This window comes from Oncorhynchus gorbuscha, linkage group LG12 (genome assembly GCF_021184085.1).
Source record: "Oncorhynchus gorbuscha isolate QuinsamMale2020 ecotype Even-year linkage group LG12, OgorEven_v1.0, whole genome shotgun sequence".
NCBI lineage: Eukaryota > Metazoa > Chordata > Actinopteri > Salmoniformes > Salmonidae > Oncorhynchus > Oncorhynchus gorbuscha.
The window spans coordinates 30,046,645-30,068,827 of record NC_060184.1 but is presented as its reverse complement, the minus strand read 5'-3'; the positions used below and the strand labels follow the sequence as shown (position 1 = coordinate 30,068,827).

The 22,183-nt window shown below is 41.9% G+C and overlaps 1 protein-coding gene across 7 annotated transcripts in view; it reads right to left on the bottom strand.

Annotated features, from left to right (window-relative positions):
* LOC123990855 (nesprin-2-like) overlaps positions 1 to 22,183 on the bottom strand; it is a 253,676-nt gene that overhangs the window by 77,512 nt on the left and 153,981 nt on the right. For all 7 annotated transcript variants that reach the window (XM_046291782.1, XM_046291785.1, XM_046291783.1 and 4 more), the window contains 7 exons: positions 21,191 to 21,387; positions 14,916 to 15,048; positions 14,359 to 14,541; positions 10,814 to 10,966; positions 6,491 to 6,673; positions 4,440 to 4,595; positions 4,127 to 4,234 (listed from right to left, as the gene is read on the bottom strand). In XM_046291782.1, the coding sequence (XP_046147738.1) occupies positions 4,127 to 4,234; positions 4,440 to 4,595; positions 6,491 to 6,673; positions 10,814 to 10,966; positions 14,359 to 14,541; positions 14,916 to 15,048; positions 21,191 to 21,387 (1,113 nt within the window). The remainder of the gene's footprint in view (positions 1 to 4,126; positions 4,235 to 4,439; positions 4,596 to 6,490; positions 6,674 to 10,813; positions 10,967 to 14,358; positions 14,542 to 14,915; positions 15,049 to 21,190; positions 21,388 to 22,183) is intronic.

The window sequence follows — 22,183 nt, the reverse complement described above, 5'->3', positions numbered from 1 at the left end:
TCCCTGCATCGAGTGCAGAAGCTGCCCCCTGTCTAGTTTAGGAAGTTCACATTCAGCGAGAAAGCGTTCCATAGTTTGTAGATCAGCATCGCATTTTGATTGGTATAGCTCTGAGTAAAACTGCGCAAAGCATTTATTAATATCCTGCGGATCTGTTACTATTTTACCCTTCTTGTCTTTTATTTTGTGAATAGCTCTAGATGCCTGTACATGCCTTAGCCGTCTTGCTAATAATTTATGTGGTTTGTCACCCATTTCAAAATAACTTTGTTGCGTTCTAGCAAGTAAAGAGTCCACCCGTTTCGAAAGGATGGTATTGTATTCATATTTTAACTTTGTGATCTTCTCAAGGACTGTATACGAGGAATTCGTCCTAAAAACGTTCTCCTGTTCCCCTAACTCTCTTTCAATTTCTCTCAGCCTAGTATTGGCGCGTTTCCTCCTCTCTGATGTATAATAAATACTGTACCCTGTAATCACAGCCTTTAGAGATTCCCAAAGGGTGGAGTCGTCAACATCCCCCGTGTCGTTATTTCTGAGGAAAAAGGCAATCTGCTCCTTCAAATACTGACAAAAAGCCTCATCTTTCAGCAGGTTTGCGTCTAAGCGCCACGGTCACCGACCTGTCGACATATTGTGGAGTTTCAGCACCATGGACAGAGGAGAGTGGTCCGTAATTAGAATAGGGTGATAGGTAACCGACTCAGCTGCTGAAATTAGTTTGGAGTCCAACAAAAAATAGTCAATTCTGGAATATGATTTATGAACGTATGAAAAGAAAGAGTAATCCCTGTCTGTTGGGTGCGTCAGTCTCCAAATATCGACAATGTTAAGGTTTGTCATCAATGTATTTAGACAGACACTGGCATTTGATTGTTGAAGTGACCTTGATAGCTGTTTATCTAAAAGAGGATCTAACGTACAGTTAAAGTCCCCTCCAACAATAACACTTGTATCCGAGATATTTGGTATGTTCTTAAATACCCTTTGAAAAAATTAATGGATCATCGAAGTTGGGTCCATATAAATTGACCAAGGTTACTGGTTTCGAATTCAGTGTACCAGCCACAATAATATACCGACCATTAGGATCTGAAATCGAGGATGAGTAAACAAACTGAATGTTTTTCCTTATCAGGATTGCTACCCCTCTCGCTTTTGCATCAAAGTTAGACTGGTATATCTGACCGATCCAGCCGACTCGTAGCTTGGCCTGAGCGGAGCGTTTAATATGAGTTTCTTGAAGAAGCACTATGTCAGCTCCCAGTGATTTAAGATGAGAAAAAACCTTAGCTCGTTTCACCACATGCCCAAAGCCATTACAGTTCCAGCTGACTATCTTTATTCCACCTGGTCTACTCTGTGCTCTGTCACTATGTGGCATTTCTTATTTTAGAGCAAATTGTTGCTGTCATACAAAACTCAGAAGAAAAACGTCCCGCCGTGCGGGAGCTTGTCATACCACCTGTACTAATAATACGCGTGAACATAAAACACATACCCCATCCCCCCTCCCGTCCCTTTACTGAGTGACTTCCCCAAACGAAGCACTCCTTGGCTAACACACAAACCTTAGGGTGTCTAGACATACAGCTTGAACTAACTCGTCGTCTATAGATGCTTTGCATATACGCTAATATTAAATAACACTTAACTCTCACGTTAGGAGGTGAGTGGCGCTAAAACATGATGTACCAAACAATGCTATATTAGCCACAACATCTCACCAATCATAAGTCCCAAATTCTGATCTTCTAATCGAAAAGACATAGGCCGGAAATCCAAACACATTCCTGGCCTGTATTTGGTCATTTAGCCGGCTGACACAGCCGTTCTGTATCCTCAGCCAGGGAGCTTGCTTGTCAAGAACAGATCGGCCTCTTTTGGGTTGTCAAACGTACGTGTTGATCCTTCGACTGTCACCTTAAACCGGGCTGGGAAGAGGAATCCATATCGGATGTTGGCCGCCCCGCATTTGTTGCGTACCTCATCATACTCTTTCCGTTTGTTCCTCACCTCCAAGGTAAGATCTGGGTAGAAAGACACCCTGGCTCCGTTGAAGTTAAGGGGGAACTTTTGACTAGCCAGCTTGAGGATGAGATCCCTGGTCTGGGGATAGTGCAGCCGTACAATGAATGGCCTTGGTGGCCCGCCCTTGGCCGGCTTCGTTGCCTGCGATCTGTGTGCGTGGTCGATCAGGATGGCCATTTTGAAGTGTTCACTCCCCAGCAGGGCCGGTATCAGCTCCGAGACAAATTCAGTGGGCTTCCCTTTCTCAGTGTCCTCCTGGATGCCACATATTCGGATGTTCTGGCGTCTTGAATGCGATTCAAGCATTTCCAGTCGGGCTTTCAGGGTTTTGTCATTTTTGAACGTTGTGCACTGTTTCTCTATGTCCTGTAGCCTGGCCTCGTGATCGACTGTCGTCTACTCAACCTCATGCACCCTTCTCTGAGTTGCCTTCACAGTTTCGGCCGAAGTTCCAATACTCTTTGAGATATCAGCCAACCTTGTGTCCACCTTCTTGCTTAGAGAGTTTATGGCAGCCAGTATGTCACTTTGCATAGGCTCTGTGGGGAACTCTTGGAAGCTAGCCTCTTCAGCGAACTCCTCGTGGGTTGGCGACGTTGAAATTGGTTCGTTGTCTATCTCATTCAAATTATCTTGTTTAGCTCTCCCTTTTCTGGTGCCTTTTCCCTTTGTCATATTTGTTTGAAGTTATAGTTCGTGAGAGGTTAAGATAAATACTAATTTGTTTCAAAATGGAGCGGAGCTCTAGCAAAGCACGTCTACTCCATAGCACACTCTCTAGCGCCCCCCAGCTGCGAGTCTTGTTGGGTAAGTCTCTAAGAGCTTTGCACAGCTGGCTTGTGCAATATTTGCCCATTATTATTTTCAAAATTCTTCAAGCTCTGTCAATTTAGTTGTTGATCATTGCCAGACAGCCATTTTCAAGTCTCACCATAGGTTTTCAAGATGGTTTAAGTCAAAACTGTAACTTGGCTACTCAGAACATTTACTGTTTTCTTGGTAAGCAACTCCAGTGTCGATTTGGCCTTATGTTTAAGGTTATTGTCTTGCTGAAAGGTTAATTAGTCTCCGGTGAAAAGCAGACTGAACCAGGTTTTCCTCTAGGATTTTGCATGTACTTAGCTCTATTCCGTTTCTTTTTATCCTGAAAAACTCCCCAGTCCTTGTTGATGACAAGCATATCCATGATGCAGCCACCACCATGATTGAACATATGGAGAGTGGTACTCAGTGATCTGTTGTGTTGGATTTGCCCCAAACATGGCTTTGTATTCAGGAAAGTGTATTCCTTTGCCACATTTTTTGCAGTATTACTTTAGTGTCTTGTTGCAAACAGGATGCATTTTTGGAATATTTTTATTATGTACAGGTTTCCTCCTTTTCACTCTGTCATTTGGATTAGTATTGTAAAGTAACTACAATGTTGCTGATCCATCCTCGTTTTCTCCTATCACAGCCATTAAACTCGGTAACAGTTTTAAAATCACCATTGGCCTTATTGTGAAATCCCTGAGCGGTTACTTCCTCTCCGGAAACTCAGCTAGGAAGGACGCATGTATATTTGTAGTGATAGAGTGTATTGGTACACCATTCAAAGCCTAAATAATAACTAATGCTCAAAGGGATATTCAGTGTCTGCGTTTTTATCTACCAATCAGTGCCCTTCTTGCGAGGCATCGGAAAAGCTCCCTGGTCGTTGTAGTTGAATCTGTACTTGAAATATACTATTCGTCTGAAGGACCATACAGATAAACCATACAGATAATTGGGTGTGGAGGGTAAAGAGATGGGGCAGTCATTCAAAAATCATGTTTACAGAGTGCAATACTACTGAAATGTATATAATTTTCTGATCTCAAAAGAAATCCATTTCAACCCCACTTTGTAAACCAACAAAATGTGAAAAAATCCAAGGGCACTAAATAGTAATGGTAGGCACTGTATCTGCGCTGCTGCAAGTGGCAACGTCATATCACTGAGTCTCAGTTTAACAAATTAAACCATAGTTAATTAACAAACAAAACCATATTTGACTAACAAAAAAACATAGTTAACTAGTAAACTTGTGGCCTGTGTCGATGTGTGTGTTAGTCACCTGTTGGTTTAAGTCTGTGCAGACCTGGGTGACTGTGTCTGCAGACCAGGTGTCGCGGACCAGATCCTCGACCTCCACACACACGTCTTTCAGTTTCTCCTCCACAGCCTGAACAGAGAGAGGAAGTCACCTTTTGTCAACTGTTCTATAAAGAAATGAACACACTCAGGCATGCGCAAACACACCCGTGCGCACGCACGCAAACACGCACGCACACACACACACTATTTACTCAATGAAGTCCCCATCTACATACAGTGCATGCAGTGGAGTATCCATGTCCCTTGTTCTGGCTTGTTAAAACTCTCCATACCTCCCACTCCTGCAGGGCCTTGTACACCTGAGTCTGACTGACAGGTCTCTGCCACTCCCTCAGCCTCTCTCTCAGCCCCGCAGCCCAGCTGAGCACCCGTCGCAGTCGCTTCTCTCTTTCTGTGCAGATGCGGAACAGCTCCTCAGCCTGGTGCACCTGAAAACCATAGGTATGATACAGACACGAGGGTTGGGGACAATTCCATTTCAATTCAGTAAACTCATGATGGAAAACTTTAATTGGAAATGTCAGGTCACTTCCTGAATCGACTGAATTGAAATGGTATTGATACCAGCCCTGTCAGGGGTTGAGTTACGTGGTCAACGTTGGACCTTTGTTTCTCTCGACGATCCAGACACATGCCACTCTAAGAAAAGCAAACTGCTTCAATTGACACTCCTGGCCAACATTTTTTTAATATACAGTGCCTTCGGAAAGTATTCAGACCCCTTGATTCTTTCCACATTTTGTTAAGTTAAAGCATTATTCTAAAATGTCCCATTTTTCAAATGTATCTATTTTTTAAACAGAAATACCTTATTTACATAAGTTTTCAGACCCTGCTATGAAACGCGAAGTTGTGCTCGGGTGCATTCTGTTTCCATTGATCATCCTAGATATGTATCTACAACTTGAAAGTTGTACTTTAAAGTCCACCCGTGGTAAATTCAATTGATGGACATGATTTGTAAAAGCACACACCTGTCTTTACAGAGCCTCCCTATATAAGGTCCCACAGCTGACAGTGCATGTCAGAGCAAAAACCAAGCCATGAGGTCAAAGGTATAGTCCGTAGAGCTCAAAGACATGATTGTGTCAAGGCACAGATCTGCGGAATGGTACGAAAACATTTCTGCAGGATTGACTGTTTCCAAAAACACAGTGGCCTCCATCATTCTTAAATGGAAGAAGTCTGGAAACACCAAGACTCTTCCTAGAGCTGGCCGCCTGGCCAAACTGAACAATCGGGGGAGAAGGGCCTTGGTTAGGTGACCAACAACCCAATGGTCACTCTGATGAGCTCTAGAGTTCCTCTGTGGAGATGGGAGAACCTTCCAGAAGGACAACCATCTCTGCAGCACTGCACCAATCAGGCCTTTATGGTATTCTGGCCAGACAGAGGCCACTCTTCAGTAAAAGGCACATGACAGGCGGCTTGGAGTTTTTGGCCTGATTGCCAAGCATCACGTCTGGAGGAAACCTGGCACCATCCCTACAGTGAAGCATGGTGGTGGAATCATCATGCTGTGGGGTTTTTCAGCGGCAGGGACTGGGAGACTAGTCAGGATCGAGGCAAAGATGAACGGAGCAGAAGTATGGAGAGATCCTTGATGAAAACTTACTTCAGAGCGCTCAGGACCTCAGACTGTGGTGAAGGTTCACCTTCCAACAAGATAACGACCCTAAGCCAAGACAATGCAGGAGTGGTTTTGGGACAAGTCTCTGAATGTCCTTGAGGGGCCCAACCAGAGCCTGGACTTGAACCCAATCGAACATCTCTGGAGAGACCTGAAAATAGCTGTGTAGCAACGCTCACCATCCAACCTGAAAGAGCTTGAGAGGATCTGCAGAGAAAAATGGGAGAAACTACCCAAACACAGGTGTGGCAAGCTTGTGGCGTTATACCCAAGAAGACTCAATGCTGTAATCACTGCCAAAGGTGATTCAACAAAGTACTGAGTAAAGGGTCTGAATACTTAGGTAAATGTCATATTTATAAAAATATAAACAATTTATAAAAATTAAAAAACCTGTTTTGGTTTTGTCATTATGGGGTATTGTGTGTCGATTGATGAGGAAATAAACGGTTTAATCAATTTCAGAATAAGGTTGTAAGGTAACAAAATGTGGAAAAAGTCAAGGGGTCTGAATACTTTCCAAAGGCACTGTATATTTTTGCTCTTGGAATTTGCAGTTGGCAGCTTTCCACCTTTATTTAGTAAAGTACTGATTCCTTGTTTTTTAAATCTTGTGTAGATGGTAAAAAGCCTTCATTTGATTGGCTGTCACAATATTGAGCCTGGCTTTATTTGGCTCGCTGTCATACTCACTTGACTGCCCAGCTTCCCTTCTAGGAGGAGCCAGCTTAAGTTGAGGGCACCCATTCGCTCAGCAAAGACTGTGCGTTCCTCAGAGCAGCTGACAGAGTTATCCGAAGCTGCCACTGACTGCGGTTCGGACTGGCACAGGAAATCCAGGGTGAGTTGCCCGCTGGCATTGCCTGCCTGGCACCCCTGACGAATGAAATGATTCAACACACACTGGCGTTAACACACAGGACCCTATACTACTCTACTCTACTACCTCACATAAAAATACAACAGTTTACTATAGAATACTATAGCACTTGTACTATAGATTTATACAGTCTGTAGTGAACTGTAGTATACTGTAGAATACTATAATACGCACTGCAGTATCCCTCAATCGTGTAGCATTTACCATAGAATTTTGTAATACACTACACACTTTAGTACCTTTCGGTCATTCGTTTTTCTCAATCTCAAACAAGCAATTGTTGCGTCTGTGTTGAAACGTATCTATAGTAGAACAGAAATGATCAAATGCTCAAATACGGTACATTCACAGAACTTATGATAATTTTCTTCATCTTAGTATCTGACTTGCATATCTTCGACCACCTTTTGCAAAACATTAAATACAAATGTCATCATTGAAAACAAAATACACTGTTAAGTGTTTTTTTCACAGAATATAACACATTATTTTCATCAGAAAATAAATGTGTGCAATTGTGTTCACTGTTTCTAAATCATACAATCACTGACTCTTAAGTCATCATCTCCAACATTGTGACCTTCCATTACAGAGACTTGTTTTTGTGTGAATTAAGGCCAATAAATTAATTTGTGTTCCTCCATTATATTCACCTTTCCTTATTCTATTGTGGATTGGGTTTCTGTGCAAAAATGGAAAGTCTACAAAACTCTGAGCAAACCAACCTTTGTATATACATGGAATTGGATTGTGGAATTTTCAACTGTTCAATGCTGGCACGACCAATCTGATTCCACACTCCAAGACTGCTTCCATCACGTGGACTGGGATATGTTTCGTATTGCGTCAGACAACAACATTGACGAATACGCTGATTCGGTGAGCGAGTTCATTAGAACGTGCGTTGAAGATGTCATTCCCATAGCAACGATTAAAACATTCCCAAACCAGAAACCGTGGATTGATGGCAGCATTCGCGTGAAACTGAAAGCCCGAACCACTGCTTTTAATCAGGGCAAGGTGACCGGAAACATGACCGAATACAAACAGTGTAACTATTCCCTCCGCAAGGCAATCAAACAAGCTAAGCGTCAGTATAGAGACAAAGTAGAATCTCAATTCAACGGCTCAGACACAAGAGGTATGTGGCAGGGTCTACAGTCAATCACGGATTACAAAAAGAAAACCAGCCCCATCACGGACCAGGATGTCTTGCTCCCAGGCAGACTAAATAACTTTTTTGCCCACTTTGAGGACAATACAGTGCCACTGACACGGCCCGCAACTAAAACATGCAGACTCTCCTTCACTGCAGCCGATGTGAGGAAAACATTTAAACGTGTCAACCCTCGCAAGGCTGCAGGCCCAGACGGCATCCCCAGCCGCGCCCTCAGAGCATGCGCAGACCAGCTGGCTGGTGTGTTTACGGACATATTCAATCAATCCCTATCCCAGTCTCTTGTTCCCACATGCTTCAAGAGGGCCACCATTGTTCCTGTTCTCAAGAAAGCTAAGGTAACTGAGCTAAACGACTACCGCCCCGTAGCACTCACTTCCGTCATCATGAAGTGCTTTGAGAGACTAGCCAAGGACCATATCACCTCCACCCTACCTGACACCCTAGACCCACTCCAATTTGCTTACTGCCCAAATAGGTCCACAGACGATGCAATCTCAACCACACTGCACACTGCCCTAACCCATCTGGACAAGAGGAATACCTATGTGAGAATGCTGTTCATCGACTACAGCTCGGCATTTAACACCATAGTGCCCTCCAAGCTCGTCATCAAGCTCGAGACCCTGGGTCTTGACCCCGCCCTGTGCAACTGGGTACTGGACTTCCTGACGGGCTGCCCCCAGGTGGTGAGGGTAGGCAACAACATATCCACCCCGCTGATCCTCAAAACTGGGGCCCCACAAGGGTGCGTTCTGAGCTGATTGACAATCCATGATTGTGGACTTCAGGAAACAGCAGAGGGAACACCCCCCTATCCACATCGATGGAACATCGATGGAACAGTAGTGGAGAGGGTAGTAAGTTTTAAGTTTCTCAGCGTACACATCACAGACAAACTGAATTGGTCCACCCACACAGACAGCATCGTGAAGAAGGCGCAGCAGCGCCTCTTCAACCTCAGGAGGCTCAGAAATTCGGCTTGTCACCTAAATTCGGCTTGTCACCTAAAGCACTCACAAACTTCTACAGATGCACAATCGAGAGCATCCTGTCGGGCTGTATCACCGCCTGATACGGCAACTGCTCCGCCCACAACCGTAAGGCTCTCCAGAGGGTAGTGAGGTCTGCACAACGCATCACCGGGGGCAAACTACCTGCCCTCCAGGACACCTACACCACCCGATGTTACAGGAAGGCCATAAAGATCATCAAGAACAACCACCACCCAAGCCACTGTCTGTTCACCCCGCTATCATCCAGAAGGCGAGGTCAGTACAGGTGCATCAAAGCTGGGACCGAGAGCCTGAAAAACAGCTTCTATCTCACGGCCATCAGACTGTTAAACAGTCACCACTAACATTGAGTGGCTGCTGCCAACACACTGACTCAACTCCAGCCACTTTAATAATGGGAATTGATGGGAAATTATGTAAAATATATCACTAGCCACTTTAAACAATACTACCTAATATAATGTTTACATACCCTACATTATTAATCTCATATGTATATGTATATACTGTACTCTATATCATCTACTGCATCTTTATGTAATACATGTATCACTAGCCACTTTAACTATGCCACTTTGTTTACATACTCATCTCATATGTATATACTGCACTCAATACCATCTACTGTATCTTGCCTATGCCGCTCTGTACCATCACTCATTCATATATCTTTATGTACATATTCTTTATCCCCTTACACTTGTGTCTGTAAGGTAGTAGTTTTGGAATTGTTAGCTAGATTACTTGTTGGTTATTACTTACTGCATTGTCGGAACTAGAAGCACAAGCATTTCGCTACACTCGCATTAACATCTGCTAACCATGTGTATGTGACAAATACAATTTGATTTGATTTGATTGTGTGATACAGATGAATGAATCCTACATGCAATGTGCTTTTTTTAATCACAAATAATATTTGATTTGATGTGTATGAAATGGTTTGGTGAAATATGCAAGAAGAGTAATTATCCATAATTCTGCACTTCTGGATAGTTGTACTTCCAATTTTGATCGTCATAATTTAGGGATTTTCAACTACATTCAGACTAGGGCCAATTTTTTCTTGAGCTGATGGTCAGTGGACCGGAACATAATTACAAATTATGTGTAGACTGCAAATTGACCGCAATAACTATATTTGATTAAAACAATTTCCAAAATTAAAATCACTTGGAGCTGGTTTGCATGTGTGTTTATAGTCTTTTATGTCCCCCCAATTCTTTTAAATAATAAACAAATATGATTTATGATTTTTTTTGCTCAGAAAACTTGGGGGGGCCAAATAAAATCCCAAGAGGGCCTCAAATTGGGGAACACTGATTTAGTGACTGCAAAGAAAATATATCGATCGATTGGGATTTTTTAAACACAGACTAACTTTGTCTGATCTGCTGAGACTCAAGGGGTATGTATGGTTTCGTTTTGCAGGCAGTCATGTTCTTTGATTAATGTATTTGCAATTTTGATGGTATAATAGTTTTGATAAATGTATTTATGTTTTGAGAAGGGAACTACATATTGAAAAAACATTTAGTGTTTTGCAAAAGGCCACAGTTCTGTGTCTTGTGGACTCTCTGAAAATCGACAACATTGTTCGACAACATTGTTCCATAAAAAACGCTTGTATGCGATTGAGAAAAACAGTAATTGCACTTACTATAGAATTGTGTACTCCATTGCAATAGACTGTCCCATAAAACATTTTACCATAGTGTACTATAGTACGTACTATAGTTTACCATAGTATACTGCGGTATGTACTATAGTAGGCATGTTTACTATGATAACTTTGTAAATAACAGCATTTATTTATCCATATTACTCTATTGTGCAATGACAATCATGTACAAAAAAATATATAATAATGTGGAACTAGTCCTGTGATTCTCAATACATTTCTGTGTGTGTGTGTGTGTGTTCGTGGGTGTGTGTTAATGTACCTGGTAGTATTGGATTATGTGTCTGAGCTGATCTGCGTCATGGCAGGCCTTGATGGTGGCCTGTCCCTGATCTTCCAGCCTGGCTTCTTTGTCCTTCACCCACGCCTCCAGGCCTGTCAATACCTGGCATGGTGGCCACTTCTCCAGCAGGAGCTGAGGAACACAGAAGGACAGATAAGGGACATCAAAACTCCAGCATTCAAAAGTGGTTATAAAGTGATGAAGGAACTCTATAGTGTATGTGTGTATATAATGGCATATGCTGTATATACAGTACAGTATCTTCAGAGTGTTTTCACACCCCTTTATTTTTTCCACATTTTGTTGTGTTACAGCCTGGATTAAATTAAGATGTTGTGTCACTGGCTTTCACACAAGACAAAATACTGTCAAAGTGGAATTTTTTACAAATGAATAAACAATGAAAAGCTGAAATGTCTTGAGTCAATAAGTATTCAGCCCCTTTGTTATGGCAAGCCTAAATAAGTTCAGGAGTAAAAATGTACTTACAAGTCATAGAATAAGTTGCATTAATAGTGTTTACATGATTTTTGAATGACTACTACATCTCTGTACCCCACACATACAGATAATTGTAAGGTACCTAGGCTGAGCAGTGGATTTCAAACACAGATTCAACCACAAAGACCAGGAAGGTTTGAATATCCATTTGAGTATGGTGAAGTTATCAATTACACTTTGGATGGTGTATTAATATACCCAGTCACTACAAAGATATAGGCGTCCTTCCTAACTCAGTTGTCGGAGAGGAATAAACGCGCTCAAGGATTTCACCATAAGGCCAATGGTGACTTTAAAACAGTTGCAGAGTTGAATGGCTGTGATAGGAGAAAACTGAGGATGGATCAACAACATTATAGTTACTCCATAATACTAACATAAATGACAGTGAGTGGAAAAAAAGGAAGCCTGTACAGAGTAAAACATATTCCAAAACATGCATCCTGTTTGCAATAAGGTACTAAAGTAAAACTGCAAAAAATGTGGCAAAGAAATTAACTTTATGTCCTGAATACAAAGCATTATGTTTGGAGAAAATCCAACACAATAAATTAAGCATAGTGCTGGCTGCATCATGTCATGGGTATGCTTGTCATTGGCAAGGACTAGGGAGTTTAAAATAATAATAATATTAATAAATGGAATAGAGCTAACCACAGGCAAAATACTATCGGAAAACATGGTTCAGTGTGCTTTCCAACAGACACTGGGAGACAAATTCACCTTTCAACACGACAATAAGCTAAAACACAAGGCCAAATATATACTGGAGTTGCTTACGAAGATGACATTGAATGTTCCTGAGTGACCTAGTTACAGTTTTTTACTTAAATCAGCTTGAACATCTTTGGCAAGACTTAAAAATGGCTGTCTAGCAATGATCAACAACCAACTTAACAGAGCTTGAATTATTTGGTGCAAATATTGTACAATCCACGTGTGCAAAGCTCTTAGAGACTTACCCAGAAAGACTGTAATTGCTGCCAAAGGTGATTCTATATAAATAAAATATATGCCATTTAGCGGACGCTTTTATCCAAAGCGACTTACAGTCATGTGTGCATACATTCTACGTATGGGTGGTCCCGGGAATCAAACCCACTACCCTGGCGTTACAAGCACCATGCTCTACCAACTGAGCTACAGAAGGACCCACATTCTAACATGTATTGACTCATGGGTGTGAATACTCAATATTTCTGTATTTCATTTTCACTGTGTCATTATGTGGTATGTTGATGAGTGAGAAAAAAATATATATTTGATCCATTTTGAATTCAGGCTGTAACACAGCAAAAAGTGGTATAAGTCAAGGGGTATGAATACTTTCTGAATGCACTGTATAGTCAACAATATAATGTAGAGCATTGCTTTAGAAAGGCATACCAGTGTAAATATACCATATTTGTATGCCGTTTTAGAATATCCTAAAGCTGTGAATTTGACCACAGACAAACTATCCATTTCTGCTCTTATCGTGGAGTTTCCCAGTAGCTGACTTATATCCTTCATTTGACAAAACACAGGGGGGAAAAAGGAGAGTTAAAAAGAAAGAAAGAGAGTCGTTGTATGTAGCGCTGTGAACTGGCCTTCAGTGAACTGGCCTTCACTGAGACCACAGCTGCAAGGGGGAGGAGAGGGGGCAATGCCAGTGTGTGTGCATGTCTGTGTGTGTGCGTGACTGCGTGTCTGTCTCTGTGCATGTTCTGTGTGTGTTTGTGTGCGAGTATAGGTAATGGGTTTTGATGCTCCGGTGATGCATGCACTGTGGGAGCCAGTGCCAATGACGTGCAATCCCCGTTGTCTGAAGATAAGCTTCTTCTTTCATCTCCTCCTCTCCCCTATCTTCATCAAGTCAGTGAACCCACAACAGGTCATATTGTACATGAAAGAGTTCACAGTGTGAATCCCAAACGACACAATATTCCTTATATAGTGCACTACCAGCTCAAAAGTAGTGCACTAAATAGGGAACAGGGTGCCATTTTAGATGCACCCTCACTGTTCATTTTGGCACAACGATCGGCCGTTTGTTCTGAGAACCTGCTCGGATTCAGTGGTGATAGACGAGGGGCCAAATGGAAAAACTAGTCTTTGCCTCTTCTCTTTGTTCATCCCATCTGTGTGTGTTGTTAGGAGATTATTTGAAAGATAATGGGTGTGTCTCAATAGCCCAGCGAGGCTTGGTCTCCTTTCCTTTTCACTCCTCTCTTTTCCATCACGCTTGGTTTCCCAGCTCTTTCCTTTCCGCGCTGGTTACGTAGAGCATTGTTTCCCAACCAGGGGTACGGGTACGACGGCAGTCCCCATGGGGTATGTGGGAAGATATTTTTTTTAAATGTGTGAAGAAAAAAATATTGTGAAATATTTTACCCCCTAAAATATGTTTAAGTTATCTTGGGCCTCCCAAGTGGCACAGGAGTCTAAGGCACTGCATCGCAGTGTTGAGGGGGCACTACAGCCTGGGTCTATTACACTACAGCCTGGTTCTACTATACTAGAACCTGGTTCTACTACACTACAGCCTGGTTCTACTATACTAGAGCCTGGTTGTACTATACTACAGCCTGGTTCTACTATACTACAGCCTGGTTCTACTACTCAACTGCTTCTACTACAGCCTGGTTCTAGTACAATACAACCTGGTTCTACTACACTAAAGCCTGGTTCTACGACACTATAGCCTAGTTCTACTACTCAGCTGCTTATACTACAGCCTGGTTCTACTACACTACAACCTGGTTCTACTACACTACAACCTGGTTCTACTACACTACAACCTGGTTCTACTACACTACAACCTGGTTCTACTACACTACAACCTGGTTCTACTACACTACAACCTGGTTCTACTACACTACAAGCGGGTTCTACTACATTACAAGCTGGTTCTACTACATTACAAGCTGGTTCTACTACACTACAGCCTGGTTCTACTACAAGACACCTGATTCTTCTACTCAGATGCTCATCAAGAGCACAACCAAACAATCAACCAATAAACCAACCAATCATATCCCCACCTGGTGCAGACTCTCCTGGGCTATGGGAAGTGCAGACGTGACTTCGGTCCAAGTTTGCTCCAGCTGTGCTAGCTGTCTGCGCAGCCCCGGTGCATCAGCCTCCTTCAGCTGCAGTAGCAATGTGCCTGCCCTGAGCACAGAGGCCTTTTCAGCGGACCTGGTTTCCAGCTCCACTGACAACTCCTATCAAAGAACCAAACGTCAAATCGAACAGCTCCCATACCGGAAATTTCAAACAAAATTCACACATTCAGTTTGCAATTCTAACATTTCCCATGGCATGTGAACTGACTTGATGTTTCCAACACATTTGTAATGTATTTAGGAACCAAAAACTCACTCCAAACTAGCTTTCAGGTGTTGTGAAAGAAAATACAGATGGACTGCATTTTTAACATGTTACAATTAAATGTGTTATACAATAAAAGTTGTTTTTCTGTGTTTACATTTCCGGTACGGTCTGGGTGACACTGTCAGTCATGTAACATGAATTCCGATTATTTACTACGTTGAAGTACAAATCATGTCATCTAAAGTTTTTTCCCTAACAATTTTACCAGTAGCTGGATGAGGTAAGTACGGGTGAGCTCCTCGTTTTGAGGTGTGGCGTCGGGCAGACTTCTCCATGTCTTCAGGCGTTCTTTAACACTGCCCATCCATCCAGTGAGCGAAACAGAGTCGTTGTGGAACCTACAAGAGAGAAAACAGGGTTCAAACATCGTTCGATGTGTCCTTAAGCAAAGCAGTCCACATTTATAGTGCCTTCAGAAAGTAATCACACACCCTTGACTTTCTCCCCATTTTGTTGTGTTACAAAGTGGGATTCAAATGGATAGAATTGTCAGTTTTTGTCAAATATCTACACAAAATACTCCTTTTGTTTTAATGAATGGAAAATAAATCACTAATATATCTTCATTAGATAAGTATTCAACCCCGAGTCAATACATGTTAGAATTACCTTTGGCAGCACTTACAGCGGTGCGTCTTTCTGGGGAAGTCTACAAGAGGTTTGCACACCGCATCACACACACACCCCAATTTATTAATGGACTGCTGAATGTATATTCTTTTCTCTTGCTTTGTTTGCTCTTTTCAGTATTATGTCAATCTCTGATAAGCTATCCAGAAAAGGGCTGAAAATAGCCCATATTAATACATGTAGCCTTCGAAATAAGGTTAATGAAATCAATAACTTGCAAACATCAGATAACATTCATATATTCGCCATTTCTGAGACTCACTTAGATAATTCATTTGATGATACAGCAGTAGCAATACAAATATATAACATCTATACACGATACAGAAATGCTTATTTGGTTGCTGTATATATTCAGAGCCATATCCCTGTAATGCTTGGAGAAGATCTTATGTCAAGTGTTATTGAAGTGTTGTGGTTGCAGGTTCACTTGACACATCTAAAGCCTATTCTTTTGGGGTGTTGATATAGGCCAAGTGCAAACAGTCAGTATCTAAATAATATGTGTGAAATGCTTCATAGTGTATGTGATGTAAACAGAGAGGTCTACTTTCTTGGGGACCTGAATATTGACTGGTTTTCATCAAGCTGTCCACTCAGAGGAAACTTCTCACTGTAACCAGTGCCTGTAATCTGGTTCAGGTCATTAATCAAACACTACAGGAACAAGATCATCCACATGTATCAATCACATTTTTACTAATACTGTAGAACTTTGTTCTAAAGCTGTATCTCTACCCATTGGATGCAGTGATCACAATATAGCGTCAATATCCAGGAAAGCCAAAGTTCCAACAGCTGGGTCTAAAATAGTGTATAAGAGATCATACAAAAGATTTTGCTCTGACTCTTATGTGGACGATGTTAAAAATACTTGTTGGTCTGATGTGATTAATGAGGAGCATCCAGACGCTGCACTTAATGCATTTATGAAATTGCCTCTTCCAATTATTGATAAAGATGCACCTGTTAAGAAGCTGACTGTTAGAATTGTTGAGGCTCCGTGGATTGATGAGGAATTGAAAAACTGAATGGTTGAAAGAGATGGGGCAAAAGGAGTGGCTAATAAGTCTGGCTGCACATCTGACGGGCTGACCTACTGCAAAAAAATTATGTGACTAAACTCAACAAAAAGAGATGAAACTGTATTATGAAGCCAAGGTCAATGATATAATGAATGATGAAATGAATGAAAAAAACTTGGGTACTTTAAATTAAATTATGGGCAGAAAGACAAATTCAACTCCATCTTTCATCGAGTCAGATGGCTTATTTATCACAAAACCATTTTATGTTGCCAATTATTTTAATGATTATTTCATTGGCAAAGTGGACAAACTTAGGCAAGAAATGCCAACAATGAACAGTGAGCAAATGTATTCATGCATAAAAAAAATGAATAGTGAAAGAAAAGCATTGCAAGTTTGAATTTTGTAAAGTTAGTGTGGGAGAGGTGGAAAAATGGTTATCGATCAATAATGACAATTTGAATTGACAACTTCGATGGAAAGCTACTGAGGATGGGGTGGCAGGGTAGCCTAGTGGTTAGAGCATTGGACTAGTAATCGAAAGGTCACAAGTTCAAATCCCAGAGCTGACAAGGTACAAAATCTGTCGTTCTGCCCCTGAACAGGCAGTTAACCCACTGTTCCTAGGCCGTCATTGAAAATAAGAATTTGTTCTTAACTGACGTGCCTAGTAAAATAAAGGTAAAATTTTTTAAAAAAGGATGGTAGCTGACTCTATATTCTTTACCTCAGGTCTGGAGGGAAGCCAAAGTAATTACGCTAACCAAGAGTGGTAAAGCGGTCTTTACTGGTTCTAACAGCAGACCTATAAGCTTGCTGCCAGCTCGTAGCAAACTGTTGGAAAAAATTATGTTTGACCAAATAGAATGCTATTTCTCTGTAAACAAATTAACAACAGACTTTTAGCATGCTTACAGAGAAGGGCACTCAACATGTACTATACTGACACAAATGACTGATGATTGGTTGAAAGAAATTGACAATAAGATAGTGGGAGCTGTACTGTGCAGTGCAGCCTTTGATATTATTTACCATAACCTGTTGTTGAAAAAACGTATGTGTTATGGCTTTTCAACTTCTTCCATGTTGTGGATTCAGAGCCATCTATCTAATAGAAGTCAAAGGGTTTTATTTAATGGAAGCTTCTCTAATGTCAAATATGTAAAATGTGGTGTACCGTATGGCAGCTGTCTAGGCCCTCTACTCTTTTCTATTTTTATCAATGACCTGCCACTGGCATTAAACAAAGCATGTGTGTCCATGTATGCTGATGATTCAACTATATACACATTAGCAAACCACAGCTAATGAAGTCACTGAAACCCTTAAAGAGTTGCAGTCTGTTTTGGAATGGGTGGCAAGTAATAAACTGGTCCTAACCATCTGTGGAACTAAGAGCATTGTATTTGGTACTAATCATTCCTTAACTTCTAGACCTCAGCTGAATCTGGTAATGAATGGTGTGGCTGTTGAACAAGTTGAGGAGACTAAATTACTTGGCGTTACCTTATATTGTAAAGTGTCATGGTCAAAACATATAGATTCAATGGTTGTAAAAATGGGGAGAGGTTTGGTCGTAATAAAGAGATGCTCTGCTTTTTTGACACCACACTCCAAAAAACAAGTTCTGCAGGCTCTAGTTTAGTCTAATCTTGATTATTGTCCAGTCGTGTGGACGAGTGCTGCAAGGAAAGACCTAGTTAAGCTGCAACTGGCCCAGGACAGAGCGGCACGTTTTGCTCTTAATTGGTTCTACTACACTACAACCTGTAGAGGGTAGATATAAATAATATGCATGCCAATCTCTCTTGGCTAAGAGTTTAGGAGAGACTGACTGCATCACTTCTTTACAAAAGAAACATACGTATCCCACCAGGCATGCCACCGGGCGTCTTTTCACAGTCCCCAAATCCAGAACAAATTCAAGAAAGTGTACAGTATATAGAGCCCTTATTGCATGGAACTTCCTTCCATCTCATATTTCTCAAATAAACCTGGTTTAAAAAAACAGATAAAGTAACACCTCACGGCACAACGCCTCTCCCCTATTTGACCTTGATAGTTGTGTGTATGCTTGATATCTAGGCTACGTGTGCCTTTTTTAAAAGTATGTAGTTCTGTCCTTGAGCTGTTCTATTGATGTTCTGTATTATGTTTCATGTTGTGTGGACCCCAGGAAGAGTAGCTGCTGCTTTTGCAACAGCTAATGGGGAACCTAATAAAATACCAAATACACCTGGATTGTACAATATTTTCCCATGAAGCTTTTAAAAATCTGTCAAGTTGGCTGTTGATCATTGCTAAACAGTCATTCTCAAGTCTTGCCAAAGATTTTCAAGCTTATTTCAGTCAAAACTGTAACTAGGCCACTCAGGAACATTCAATGTCGCCTTGGTAATAAACTGCAGTGTATATTTGGCATTGGTTATTGTCCGACTGACAGGTTAATTTGTCTCCCAGTGTCTGTTGGAAAGCAGACTGAACCAGTTTATCCTCTAGGATTGTTTTGGAATATTTTTCTTCTGTACAGGTTTCCTTCTTTACTCTCTGTCATATAAGGTTAATATTGTGGAGTATCTACAATATTGTTGATCCATCCTCAGTTTTCTCCTATCACAGCCATTCAACTCACCATTGGCCTCATTGTGAAATCCCTGAGCGGTTTCCTTCCTCTCTGGCAACTGATTTAGGAAGGACACCTGTATCTTTGTAGTGAGTGGGTGTATTGATACACCTCTCAATGTGTAATTAATAACTGTACCATGTTCAAAGTGATATTCAATGTCTGCTTTTTTTTACCCATCTACCAATTCTTTGCGAACCATAGGAAAACCTCCCTGGTCCTTGTGGTTGAATATGTGCTTGAAATTCAATGCTCGACTGAGGGACCTTACAGAAAAGTGTACAGTCGTGGCCAAAAGTTTTGAGAATGACACAAATACTAATTTTCACAAAGTCTGCTGCTTCAGTTTGTATGATGGCAATTTGCATATACTCCAGAATGTTATGAAAAGTGAAAAGAAGAATTGCAATTAAGTGCAAAGTCCCTCTTTGCCATGCAAATGAACTGAATCGCATAAAAAACATTTCCACTGCATTTCAGCCTTGCCACAAAAGAACCAGCTGACATCATGTCAGTGATTCTCTTGTTAACACAGGTGTGAGTGTTGACAAGGATAAGGCTTGAGATCACTCTGTCATGCTGATTCAGTTCGAATAACAGACTGGAAGCTTCATAAGGAGGGTGGTGCTTGGAATCATTGTTCTTTCTCTGTCAATCATGGTTACCTGCAAGGAAACACATGACGTTATCATTGCTTTGCACAAAAAGGGCTTCACAGGCAAGGATTGCACCTAATTCAACCATTTATCGGATCATCAAGAACTTCAAGGAGAGCTGTTCAATTGTTGTGAAGAAGGATTCAGGGCGCCCAAGAAAGTCCTGCAAGCGCCAGGACAGTCTCCTAAAGTTGATTCAGCTGCGGGATCGGGCCACCATCAGTACAGAGCTTGCTCAGGAATGTCAGCAGGCAGGTGTGAGTGCATCTGCACGCACTGTGAGGCAAAGACTTTTGGAGGATGGCCTGGTGTCAAGAAGGGCAGGAAAGAAGCCACTTCTCTCCAGGAAAAACATGAGGGACAGACTGATATTCTGCAAAAGGTACAGGGATTGGACTGCTAAGGACTGGGGGTAAAGTCATTTTCTCTGATGAATCCCCTTTCCGATTGTTTGGGGCATCCGGAAAAAAGCTTGTCCGGAGAAGACAAGGTGAGTGCTACCATCAGTCCTGTGTCATGACAACAGTAAAGCATCCTGAGACCATTCATGTGTGGGGTTGCTTCTCAGCCAAGGGAGTGGGCTCACTCACAATTTTGCCTAAGAACACAGCCATGAATAAAGAAATGGTACCAACACATCCTCTGAGAGCAACTTCTCCCAACCATTCAGGAACAGTTTGGTGACGAACAATGCCTTTTCCAGCATGATGGAGCACCTTGCCATAAGGCAAAAGTGATAACTAAGTGGCTCGGGGAACAAAACATCGATATTTTGGGTCCATGGCCAGGAAATTCCCCAGACCTTAATCCCATTGAGAACTTGTGGTCAATCCTCAGGAGGCGAATGGACAAACAAAAACCCACAAATTCTGACAAACTCCAAGCATTGATTATGCAAGAATGGGCTGCCATCAGTCAGGATGTGGCCCAGAAGTTAATTGACAGCATGCCAGGGCGGATTGCAGAGGTCTTGAAAAAGAAGGGTCAACACTGCAAATATTGACACTTTGCATCAACTTCATGTAATTGTCAATAAAAGCCTTTGACACTTATGAAATGCTTGTAATTGTATTTCAGTATTCCATAGTAACATCTGACAAAAATATCTAAAGACAATGAAGCAGTAAACATTTTGAAAATTAATATTTGTGTCATTCTCAAAACTTTTGGCCACGACTGTATGTGTTGGGTACAGAGATGGGGTAGTCATATACAGTCATGTTAAACACTATTATTGCACACAGAGTCCATGCAACTTATAATTGTTAAGTACATTTTAACTGAAGACTTTTCAGCTTTTAATTTTTTATTAATTTGTAAACATTTCTAAAAACAATTTCACTTTGACATTATGGGATATTGTGTGTCGGCTAATGACCCAAAATCTCAATTGAATCCATTTTTAATTCAGGCTGTAACACAACAACATTTGGAAAAAGTCAAGGGGTGTGAATACTTTCTGAAGGCACTGTACATGTTCCCACAGCTATGTTGTGTGTATGTCCCTGTCCATTTTCCGAAAACCCTGTCTGTGTGCGCCCACCTGGTCCAGTTGTCCCTTATGTCGCGGCTGCGTTGGCTCTCCTGCTCTGCCTTGCTGCGGACAGCCCGCCAACGCAGCTCCAGTACGCCTCCTGTGCCGCCGACCCCGGTACTGCATCCCCAGGCCTGCAGAGCCTTCCCCTGGTTCAGGACCGAGCCCAGGGCAGGCCTGCACTCCTCCAACAGGGCCAGCACTCGCTAATGGGGGGGAAAAGGGGAAGGAGAGAGAGAGAGAAGGGGGTGAATAGGGGTGGGATAGGTTGAAAATGTGAAAGAATAAAAATTGAGAAGGGAATGTGTTTTGAATAAGAGAGAAAAAATAAGAGGTAGGGCCAGAAGAAAGGGGGATGAAAAGAAATGTAGGAATCAAATAATTATTGTGGGATGTGGGGAGAGGAAAAGAGAATGAAGCGGGAACAGAAAAGGGAGAGGAGGGGAAGGAAAAGGGAGAGGAGGGGAAGGAAAAGGGAGAGGAGGGGAAGGAAAAGGGAGAGGAGGGGAGAGGAAAAGGGAGAGGAGGGGAAGACAGGAACAGAGAATGAAAGTGAGAGGAGACAGAAGGAGGAGGAGGAAGGGGATGTTTGCAAGGGTTACAGAAAGAGAGAAATAATGAGAGGGATAATGGGGAGAGAAACGTGAAAAGGGGAAAATGCAAAAAAAAGAAGAAAGAAGTGCGATAGGGAACAAGGCAAAAGGAGCAAAAGAAATGCATAGAGAGTGAGAATGTAATCATCACCACCCGAATCCTCACCTGAACCCATGCCCACCCCCACACCAGTGCCTATGAGTCCCAAATGGCCTCCTATTCCCTACATAGTTCACTACTTTTGACTTGAGCCCTATGGGCTTGTTTAAAAGTAATGCACTATACAGGGAATAGGGGACCATTTTGATCGTAAACAGCATCTCATTCAGTTATTATGGCCAGATAGGGCAAGGCATAAATCTATTAAGGAGATTTGATGAAAAGAAGCATGTGTACTCTACCCCTACA